Source organism: Bufo gargarizans, unplaced genomic scaffold, assembly GCF_014858855.1.
Source record: "Bufo gargarizans isolate SCDJY-AF-19 unplaced genomic scaffold, ASM1485885v1 fragScaff_scaffold_339_pilon, whole genome shotgun sequence".
In the NCBI taxonomy this organism is placed as follows: Eukaryota; Metazoa; Chordata; class Amphibia; order Anura; family Bufonidae; genus Bufo; species Bufo gargarizans.
In genome coordinates, this window is record NW_025334097.1 from 123,724 (window position 1) to 135,421 (window position 11,698).

The 11,698-nt window shown below is 46.2% G+C and overlaps 1 protein-coding gene across 1 annotated transcript in view; it reads left to right on the top strand.

Moving 5' to 3' along the window:
• The window catches only part of LOC122922416 (probable carboxypeptidase X1), a 50,085-nt gene extending 40,677 nt beyond the window's left edge, over positions 1-9,408 (top strand). The window contains exons 11-14 of the mRNA XM_044273016.1: positions 213-510; positions 589-728; positions 1,166-1,268; positions 8,490-9,408. Of these exons, the coding sequence (XP_044128951.1) occupies positions 213-510; positions 589-728; positions 1,166-1,268; positions 8,490-8,749 (801 nt within the window). The 3' untranslated portion in view covers positions 8,750-9,408. The remainder of the gene's footprint in view (positions 1-212; positions 511-588; positions 729-1,165; positions 1,269-8,489) is intronic.
• The last annotated feature ends 2,290 nt before the right edge of the window (positions 9,409-11,698 follow it).

Here is an 11,698-nt window from a genome sequence, read left to right on the forward strand (position 1 = left end):
TATCCTACCATATACAGTATATCTGCTGCATACCTAAATAGCGTAGAATTGCGAATGCAGCTCTGGATTGTTGTACATGCAGTAATTTAGGATCAGTTAATCCCTTAAGGATGGAGCCAAATGTGGTGCTAATGGCCACAGGGATTTTTGACACATTCAACTGTTCTCCTTTTTCCCTCTCTGGATTTATGCTCTACCTTATTTCATTTCAGGTGGCTCCAGAGACCCGCGCCATCATTGATTGGATGCAGAAAATCCCATTTGTCCTCAGTGCTAACTTGCATGGTGGAGAACTTGTGGTGAGCTATCCTTTTGACATGGCTCGTTCCTACTGGATGGCCAAGGAGTTGACCCCCACAGCAGATGATGCCATGTTTCGCTGGCTAGCCACGGTCTACGCATCTAGTCACCGCATCATGTCTGATGACAACCGCAGGATCTGCCACTACGATAACTTCATTAGGGTTGGAAACATCATCAATGGAGCAAACTGGCACACAGTGGCTGGCAGTAAGTGAGATGCCCCATCTCGTAAAGCTTCCACCGACGGGTGGCTCATTCACTGGAATAACTGTCTTCTCCACTCAGGTATGAATGACTTCAGCTACCTTCACACCAACTGCTTCGAAGTGACGGTGGAGCTGTCCTGCGATAAATTTCCACACAAGACGGAACTTCCCATTGAGTGGGAGAATAACAAGGAGTCTCTTCTTCTCTACATTGAGCAGGTGAGCAGCCACACACTATGAAGAATCTACATAATGAATGCCATTAGAAATAAGTGGTGGAGTGTAGACATGTCATTGTGAAGTGCCCAATTAGGACCCCTCTTCATAAGCCAAAACACAGTTCTCCCTCTATATGACCTGACATATCCATAAAGATCCATGTATGGTTCATTCATTCCAATGGGACTCTTTCCGATTTTGCTTCAAGAGCAACTGATCGACAATATAGACATCTGTACCTCCATCTGGGTTTAGACAAGACTAATTGCCCTTCATGCATTATAGGAGCTTAGCTCAGGCATTTTCTCTCCCAAATTTAGCTGGCTGCTATCAGTAACCAGCAGAATTGTGAGTGCAGCTCTGGAGGATCATTAATATTAGATCATATAAATCATTCCAGTGTAGAAAACCAAAGCCTACAGTATCTCCAATTTCAGGTTCATCGTGGGATTAAAGGCGTTGTGCGTGATAAAGATACAAACCAAGGAGTCCCTGAAGCTGTCATAGTGGTGGATGGTCTCAACCATGATATTCGCACAGGTAATGGTGTATACGATGTCACACTTGTCTATATAGTGAATGTAGAGCAGTTATTTGCATTCACCTGCCTCCATCAGTCTGAAGCTGCATACATTTGCATGTAGACTCCAGATTCATTTCATCTCTCAGGTTCCTCGGTACAAGTCTTACGACACTGACAATTCACATATACATTAAATCCTTAATCTAGAACTTCATTTCTGACCATCATATAACTTCTGCTGGTGTCTTAAACACTTTCTTGTTATCCTTTGCCCTATTTCCACTTCTGCAGCCATGCAGACACTGTGCAAGAGTATGAATACGCAAAAAGTTGAAATTTTGGATCATGACTAATAAAGACGCTCAATTTTCGCATGTAGAGATCGATACACTACTCACAAAAAGTTAGGGATAATTGTCTTGTGGGTTAAACTTTAGGATGAACCTAAAATACCCTCTTACAGGTGAACTAACCTTCTGAATGCACATGTCCAGCTGTTCAGTGTTTCAGTACTTTTTGCACAACTTGCTGTTCTTTAACAAGGAGCTTAACGGCAAAATTCACAACAGGTGTTTTATCCATGAATTGTCCAATAAATTTCCCGGTCAATTAGAATTGGTATTTCAACTGTCCTCCTCGTCATGCTGTTCACATTTTGACATAATGAGACCAAGAGGACACAATTGATCAAAAGAACCTCGCCATTGCGAGGCTTCAAGCAGGATGTTCTCAAACAGTCACTGAGCTTAGAATGTCACAGAGTGTCCTCAGCAGGTTGTATCAGAGATACAGAGAGACTGGAAGAGTCACAGAAAGGCAGAGAAGTGGACGTCCTTTTATTATTATTATATATTTTAAAGCAAGCCAAGGATGAGAGGAAAAAGGAAAATCAGCTGTAACGGACCGTTTCAGCAGACAAGGGGTTAAAATCCGTTTAGGCGATATGCCCCTTTCTGAGAGACAGGCACAGCTACTGCAGAACACCAACCTCCCGAACTGGATACAAAATAGCACTCCAAACTGGAACCTCGCGAATAGCTGCCGGCAGACGAACAGGAAAAGCGTACAAGTCAGCTTACACTCCTGGCCATCAGTCTCTAACAGCATATAGGGAATCCCCCCAATAACGAGACAAGGCTCCGTCTTGAGGGTCAAACAGTGATCTGACTGTACTTCAAGTACAGCCTCTTTTATTCATAAGAAACATACATAGTACTGCCCACAGGGTTTTGAAATCCAACCAATCAATACCTTACAACACACACAATGCAAGTGCAGCAACCAATCGTTCCCGCCCCCTAGAGGACCAGAAGGGAGACTGCGACACAGAACAGATACAACACATCCCCACAATGCATCATGGTTTCCTCCTCTCTGTCCCAGAGACAACCGAAGGCAATCCAATTATCTCTCAGGACAAAGGGGAGATCACCAATACACATGTGGAGACAACAGGACAGACATCACCATTTAAACACACAATGGGACAATGGGACAATAGAACCACACCCAGCATATTCCTCCCAAGCTGACAAGTTACACTTATTATAAATTGTTACAACTTTGTGAGGTTACATTGTCCATACATATAACTTACATCAATCTAAACAGTATAACTTGGGGGACAAACCTATCCAAAATTCACTTGAATAGGTTCAGGGGTTCAAAAGTTAGCAAAAGTATCTCAAAGGGCCGTAATCCTGGGGCAGGAGGCTTGTAAACAGCCCCCTCCAAAACACAGTGGCGAGGTTGGTTTCGCCACACATCTTCCCCCCCCCCCCCCCCAGGGAAGACTAACCAGATACCTGACCTCACGCCGGTCGGTACCTGAGTTAGTCTGGCAGCCCACCCACAACAAAATACTGGACCTGTTGAATTTAGTAGGCTGTCTCTGTCCAGTGAATCCACCAAGGTTATATTGGTAGCTGGTACTCCTGGTCTCTGAGTTGCTCCCTGGCTTGGAGAGGAGGTTGCTTTGTGGGCAGGGATCAGCAGGACTCTGCCCTGGTGCCAGCACTACCACGGAAGAAGCCTGGTTGGAGTCTGGTTGTTGGAGGGAGAAACCGAATGTCTCCCCTTTGGCTAAACAGCCCTGTTGCTTTGGGGACAGGACCGACTGTCCCTACCCCCTGTGCTGTAAGTGCAGAGACCACGGTCCCATCTGCACAGTTGTGGGGCTTACTGTCTCCACCTGGTGCGTTAAGCTGCCGCTGGGGAATGAAGACTAGGCTCCCAGTTCCCAACAAATCCTGCTGCTGCTGGGGGACAGGACCGACTGTCTCTGCCCCCTGTAACTCCGCCTGCCGCTGGGGAATGGAGACTCGGCTCCCAATTCCCTGTACATCACATGGCCGCTGGGGAATGGAGACTAGGCTCCCAGTTCCCAACAAATCATGCTGCTGCTGGGGGGCAGGAACTACTACCTCTGCCCCCTGTAACTCAGCCTGCCGCTGGGGAATGGAGACTAGGCTCCCAATTCCCTGCAGGACCGGTGGAGAGACCTCGGTCCCATCTGCACAGTTGTGGGGCTTACTGTCTCCCCCTGGTGCGTTAAGCTGCCGCTGGGGAATGGAGACTAGGCTCCCAGTTCCCAACAAATCATGCTGCTGCTGGCGGGCAGGAACTAACTACCTCTGTCCCCCTGTAACTCAGCCTTCTGCTGGGGAGGGAGGACGTTGCTCTCTCCTGCATTTCACACTGCCTTCCCGGCATATCACTCTGCTGCTGGGGGGCAGGAACAACTACCTCTGCCCCCTGTAACTCAGCCTGCCGCTGGGGAGGGAGGCCGCTGCTCTCCTCTCCCTGCACTTCACACTGCCGCTGGGGAATGGAGACTGGGCTCCCTCTGTCCCGCAACCGTAACTTCCGATGGAGGTCCACCCAACGTGGCAGCTGACCATCACCTTCTGCCCGGTATAGTAGGGTCTTGAACACTAGACTCCTCACGAACTTCACGTATTTCTCAGCTGGATTGGGTCCGAAGAAGTTCAGCCGCAACCACATCATACGGTCAAATTCCTCCACAGAGTATCTGTACTCCACTGCTGGTTCCATCCTGGTGCTTTTAGGGTCGCTGTACTGAGACATGCGTTGCCCTTAAGTTGTAAAATCCAAAGAAATGGTGTCTCCTGTAGCTGTACCTTCTGGCTGTAGGAACGATCCCGCTGCTTGCCACCAATGTAACGGACCGTTTCAGCAGACAAGGGGTTAAAATCCGTTTAGGCGATATGTCCCCTTTCTGAGAGACAGGCACAGCTACTGCAGAACACCAACCTCCCGAACTGGATACAAAATAGCACTCCAAACTGGAACCTCGCGAATAGCTGCCGGCAGACGAACAGGAAAAGCATACAGTCAGCTTACACTCCTGGCAATCAGTCTCTAACAGCATACAGGGAATCCCCCCAATAACGAGACAAGGCTCCGTCTTGAGGGTCAACAGTGGATCTGACTGTACTTCAAGTACAGCCTCTTTTATTCATAAGAAACATACATAGTACTGCCCACAGGGTTTTGAAATCCAACCAATCAATACCTTATAACACACACAATGCAAGTACAGCAACCAATCGTTCCCGCCCCCTAGAGGACCAGAAGGGAGACTGCGACACAGAACAGATACAACACATCCCCACAATGCATCATGGTTTCCTCCTCTCTGTCCCAGAGACAACCGAAGGCAATCCAATTATCTCTCAGGACAAAGGGAGATCGCCAATACACATGTGGAGACAACAGGACAGACATCACCATTTAAACACACAATGGGACAATGGGACAATAGAACCACACCCAGCATATTCCTCCCAAGCTGACAAGTTACACTTATTATAAATTGTTACAACTTTGTGAGGTTACATTGTCCATACATATAACTTACATCAATTTAAACAGTATAACTTGGGGGACAAACCTATCCAAAATTCACTTGAATAGGTTCAGGGGTTCAAAAGTTAGCAAAAGTATCTCAAAGGGCCGTAATCCTGGGGCAGGAGACTTGTAAACAGCCCCCTCCAAAACACTGTGGCGAGGTTGGTTTCGCCACATCAGCGTTACTACCTAAGTTCACCTGTATATGCCTTATATCTGTCAAGGATCCATAAACATGCAGTTGCCTCTGAAAACCAAAGTGGCGGCGCTCAGCGTGGTAAGTAGTATTCAAATGGATAAATAGAGAGAGACGCGGCACTCACCGATGGTTATGCTGGTTGCTTTTATTGCAATTCAAGCGGCATACTGTGCAGGCAGGGGAGCGGGATAGCCACGATGTGCATCGGCGACGGCCGTTTCGCGCGGAAGTCGCGCTTCTTCAGACCGGATATATTTTAAAGCACCATTAATTCCATGGTGCTGTACATCCAGCTGGGGTTACACAGAAATAAAAAACACAGTAAACAAGAAACTATTAACAGACTGGTACAGAGGGGTAGAGGGCCCTGCCCGCAAGAGCTTACATTCTATAAGGGAAGGGGAGAACACAGTAGGTAAGGGTATAAGCTGCTCTTGTGGCTGTGTGGTGGCAGCATTCTCATTGCAGATGGTAGGCTTTCCTGAAAAGTTGGCTTTTCAGGTTACTCTTGAAGGTTTGGATGTTGGGGGAGAGCCTATGTGTTGGAGTAGCGAGGTCCAGAGTAGGGGAGAGGCACGTGAGAAATCTTGTAGTCAATTGTGTGAGGAACAGATGAGAGGAGAACTGAAGAGGAGGTCCTGTGAGGATCTGAGATTATTTGTGGGGATGTATCGAGAAAACAGGTCAGAGATGTAGGGAGGGGACAGGTTGTGTACGGCCTTATATGTAGTTGTAAGTATTTTAAGCTGAATTCGCTGGGCAATGGGGCGCCAGTGAAGAGATTGGCAGAGGAGAAACAAGGGGAGAGGTGGATTAACTTGGCAGCAGAGTTGAGAATAGATTGGAGGGGAGCGAGAGTGCTGGATGGAAGGCCACACAGGAGAATGTTGCAGTAGACTAGGTGGGAGTTGACAAGAGCATGCACTAGTATTTTAGTTGACTCGTGCGAGGAAGGGGCGAATACGAGAGATGTTCTCAAGTTGGAAACTTAAGGTGGAGGTGAGGGTTTGGATGTGTGGCTTAAAGGACAGGGCAGGGACAGAGCCACATCCCACACTGATGACCGCTTCATTGTGAACAATGCCATGCGGAACCGGATGATGAATGCCACACAACTCCAGGCACATTTAGGGGAGGTAAAAGGCACCCAAGTGTCATGTTAGAGCATTCGAAAACATTTACATCAGCGTGGTCTGCGTGCTAGACAACCTGACTGCCCCACCAGGCACAGGTGTTATCATCTTGCATGGGCCAGGGAGTATCACCAGTGGGCCTCAGTGCTGTTCACTGATGAAAGTCGATTCACGCTGAACAAAAACGATGGCCATCAACGATGTTGGAGACATCAAGGAGAGCGCTATGCATCAACCACTGTCATCACCAGACGAGCCTTTGGTGGTGGTGGTGGTATTACAGTGTGGGCAGGTGTGTCTAGTCAATACAGAACTACCCTACACTTTGTGAATGGTCCAGTGACAAGCCCATACTACTAGAAGAACATAATCCGGTCATTGTGCCTCTGCAGGAACAACTCAGGCCTAATGTTATCTTCATGGAGGACAATGCGCCAGCTCATCGAGGTCGCATCATTAGGGAACGGCTGCTGGAGACTGGGGGACCTCAAATGGAGTGACCTGCACTTTTTCTAGACCTGAATCCCATTTAAAACCTTTGGGATCAGCTGAGTCGCCATGTAGAGGCTCGTAACGCTGTACCCCAGAACTTCAATGACCTGAGGGCTACCCTTTAAGAAGAGTGGGATGCCATGCCTCAGCAGACAATAAGGCGATTTGTGAACAGGAGGAAACATTGTCAAGCTGGAATTGATGCTCAAGGCCACATGACACGTTACTGAGACACTGACATTTTGTGGCGGTATACCCAGCACTGGAGTCGGCTTTTGTTTCGATAAATTGTTTGAGATGAGGAAATCACCATCGCTGCTTCTGCTCTAAATGTCCGACTTTCATGATATAATATCACTGTAGCGTGAACCTTTTGCGTTTTCCATAAATTTCACCCAAAAGCCAAATGTCCTATACTTTCTATGAGTAGTGTATATCCACTGGGAAATCATCCTGACACACAGTATGGTGTATGTCCCGTTAATGGGCAGAATCCAACTAGGAGAAGATTTCAGACTACTCTTGTGAAATTGGGCAAATTGACTGATTGACAAAATTGGAATGAAATAAGTGAGAGAGGGTTCAAAATAAACAATATCAAAATGAGTTAGATTTGGCATATTGGGTCCGTTGTAAAATAATTCATGATGAGGACAATTGACCAAGACAGCAGAGACCAACAAGCAGATAATTTTTTTTTATAAAAGCCAATTTCAATCTTAAAAAACAACATTTAATAGAAATGTAACAACAAGCCCTGTTGATGACAAGAACTGTACAAATACAGGTACCATCAGGATCTAATAGGTGGATTCAATGATCATCGTAAATCCATAAAATGTAGAAAACAAAAACCGTTGATGGTTGATAAAGAGTAAAGTAAAAAAAAAAAAGGGAAAACTTTGATGATTTCTGTGTAGACTGAACATGATGCCCCAGTGTTCCTCTAAACATAACCCTGAAAAACATCCAGTTCTCTGCCTCTATTCATTCAAAACAGGGAGATCTCTTGATGCAGATGGTACAGTCACCACTTTTATGGTGTTGTCCAGCTTTGTGCATGTCTTTAAAATCTCAACCCAAACCTGCTGCACCCAACTCTCCTGATTCCCGCCCCTCCTTTATGGCTCCTCTACCAGTCTGAGGTCTTCTAGTCCCTTCCTGTAAACTTCCAGGTGGATGCGCCTCTGAAGCCAATGACTGGTCTGTGTCCCAAAGCGGCATGTGGTGATTCAATGCTGTCGACTTATTAAGAGTCATTTTCCAAATCATACTTTGACAGTTTGCTTGATATCTCAGGCGGATACAACCTGGATTTCTTCTCTTCCTCTCAGCCTGCAAATCTGTGCAAATACATCATCATATTCTTTAGGCTTTCCTTTCCTCAGTTCCTCATCAGTCAGGGTTCTGCCCTCCCACTGTATCCATAGCGGACACTATGTAGAATTGTCCACCTCACATATATCCTGTAACACACACCCTGTGATGATACAATATGATTGCATGTTATGTTCCAGTACAATATATTATATGTTCTGTTGTAGCTGTTGATGGAGATTACTGGCGTCTCCTGAATCCAGGAGAGTACGAAGTCACTGCAAAAGCAGAGGGATATCACCCATCTACTAAATACTGTCATGTCTCCTATGAAGACCGTCCAACCATCTGTGATTTCTACATCTCCAAGACTCCAAAGCAACGCCTGAAGGAGCTGCTGGCCAATGGAAAGAAGCTGCCCAAAGAGCTTCTACTACGTATCCGACAGTTGAGGAACCGCAAGCTGAAGTCCAGAAGCCCCAAGTGAATGGCCGGAAAGTACAAACCAAGGACATAAAAGCAAGAGAGGAATGTGCAGTGTCAGACTACCCAACAAATCCAAGTCCTTCAGACTCATATAATCGTTGTCTTCTGCTTCCCACTGTAGAACTGGGAAACTGGAGAACTATTTCAGACATTTATGGTAGAGAAGCTGCTGTAGGCTTAATTTAATTCAGGACGATTGAGTCTAGAGGTCATATAGAAGGGGAATATCCTGTGTAAGATATGACTGAAGTTGCAGTGTTAGATAATAAGTTGCAGGCTAGAATTGTCCAATCTGGTAAAATGTGTGAGTTCTTCTCCACAGACACATGAGTAAAAGAACGCCATAAGTCCTCGCTCTACATCTTATAGAAGTAGGTCCTGTATGGCCATGCAGGCCTGACGTTGACAACTATGAGTTAATCTTTAGCAATGTAAACATCCAACAATTTTTTGGGAAGATCAGATCTAGTCTATCGATTTTCATCTACAGAAACACTTTGAGGGGATGTCTATTTCCTTGAACCTGTAGATAAATGACTTAAAAGGGTTGTCTCATCATGGACAATAGGGGCATATCGCTAGGATATGCCCCAATTGTCTTATAGGTGCGGATCCCATCCAATATCAAGAACGGAGCCCTGCATGCGCCCTCCATTCATTTTCTATGGGGCTGGCTCGACTATTTCTGTCGGCCCTATAGAAATGAAGGGGAGCAGGGGCCGCGCCTGCGCAGTACGCTTCTATTCACTTGTATGGGGAGCCGACTTGGTGGTGGCTGGTCCGGAGTCCTCCAGCCACCACCTTGCGGAGCTCCGTTCTCGATATAGGACACGCACCTATAAGACAATCGGGGCATATCCTAGCGATATGCCCCCATTGTCCTGGATGAGACAACCCTAGCCTATCTCCATTGGCTCCAGTCACCATCAGAACAACCTACACCTTACTTTACTTTCAGGTCTTGCTGAATGTTTTATACCAACGCTTCGTAGTTTCTTGTACAATTGCTATGCAGCAAGACCTAATATTTCCTACAGAAAAAAAAGCAGCAGTGGAGCTAGACTTTAAGATAAGGTGTGCCTTATGAAGACGTGAATATTCTGACTGTGATGTTCTGACAGGCTGGGACTGCGTAGAACAAGTCATGTACAGGAGTGACGTTTACTACTGTATACCTGGAGGAGATACAAATCTATATACTTGCTAGTCAAGTAATATCTGTACAAACCAGTAATAAACAATATGCTTCAACCGCTGACTACAGACTAAAATATGTACAGCACCAACCACAGCGTCCCAGCACTGTGCAGGGTTAACCTGATGGTAAAACTATATGTAGTGAGCTCCCCCTGGTGGTGGCTCTATGGCTGTGTGCGAGGACTGGAGGTGTGACCGCTATAAAATGTGTATAACATCCAGCCTCTAGCCATGCAGTCTGCCATTACCACAGTATATAACATCCATCCTCTAGCCATGCAGTCTACCATTACCACAGTATATAACATCCATCCTATAGCCATGCAGTCTACCATTACCACAGTATATAACATCCATCCTCTAGCCATGCAGTCTACCATTACCACAGTATATAACATCCAGCCTCTAGCCATGCAGTCTGCCATTACCACAGGTATATAACATCCAGCCTCTAGCCATGCAGTCTACCATTACCACAGGTGTATAACATCCAGCCTCTAGCCATGCAGTCTGCCATTACCACAGATGTATAACATCCATCCTCTAGCCATGCAGTCTGCCATTACCACAGTATATAACATCCATCCTCTAGCCATGCAGTCTACCATTACCACAGTATATAACATCCATCCTATAGCCATGCAGTCTACCATTACCACAGTATATAACATCCATCCTCTAGCCATGCAGTCTACCATTACCACAGTATATAACATCCAGCCTCTAGCCATGCAGTCTGCCATTACCACAGGTATATAACATCCAGCCTCTAGCCATGCAGTCTACCATTACCACAGTATATAACATCCAGCCTCTAGCCATGCAGTCTGCCATTACCACAAGTGTATAACATCCAGCCTCTAGCCATGCAGTCTACCATTACCACAGTATATAACATCCAGCCTCTAGCCATGCAGTCTGCCATTACCACAGGTATATAACATCCAGCCTCTAGCCATGCAGTCTGCCATTACCACAAGTGTATAACATCCAGCCTCTAGCCATGCAGTCTACCATTACCACAGTATATAACATCCAGCCTCTAGCCATGCAGTCTACCATAACCACAGGTGTATAACATCCAGCCTCTAGCCATGCAGTCTACCATTACCACAGTGTATAACATCCATCCTCTAGCCATGCAGTCTGCCATTACCACAAGTGTATAACATCCAGCCTCTAGCCATGCAGTCTACCATCACCACAGGTGTATAACATCCAGCCTCTAGCCATGCAGTCTGCCATTACCACAGTGTATAACATTCAGCCTCTAGCCATGCAGTCTACCATTACCACAGTATATAACATCCATCCTCTAGCCATGCAGTCTACCATTACCACAGTATATAACATCCATCCTCTAGCCATGCAGTCTACCATTACCACAGTATATAACATCCATCCTCTAGCCATGCAGTTCGCCATTACCACAGGTGTATAACATCCAGACTCTAGTCATGCAGTCTGCCATTACCACAAGTGTATAACATCCAGCCTCTAGCCATGCAGTCTACCATTACCACAGTGTATAACATCCATCCTCTAGCCATGCAGTCTGCCATTACCACAAGTGTATAACATCCAGCCTCTAGCCATGCAGTCTACCATTACCACAGTGTATAACATCCAGCCTCTAGCTATGCAGTCTGCCATTACCACAGTGTATAACATTCAGCCTCTAGACATGCAGTCTACCATTACCACAGTATATAACATCCATCCTGTGGCCATGCAGTCTGCCATTACCACAAGT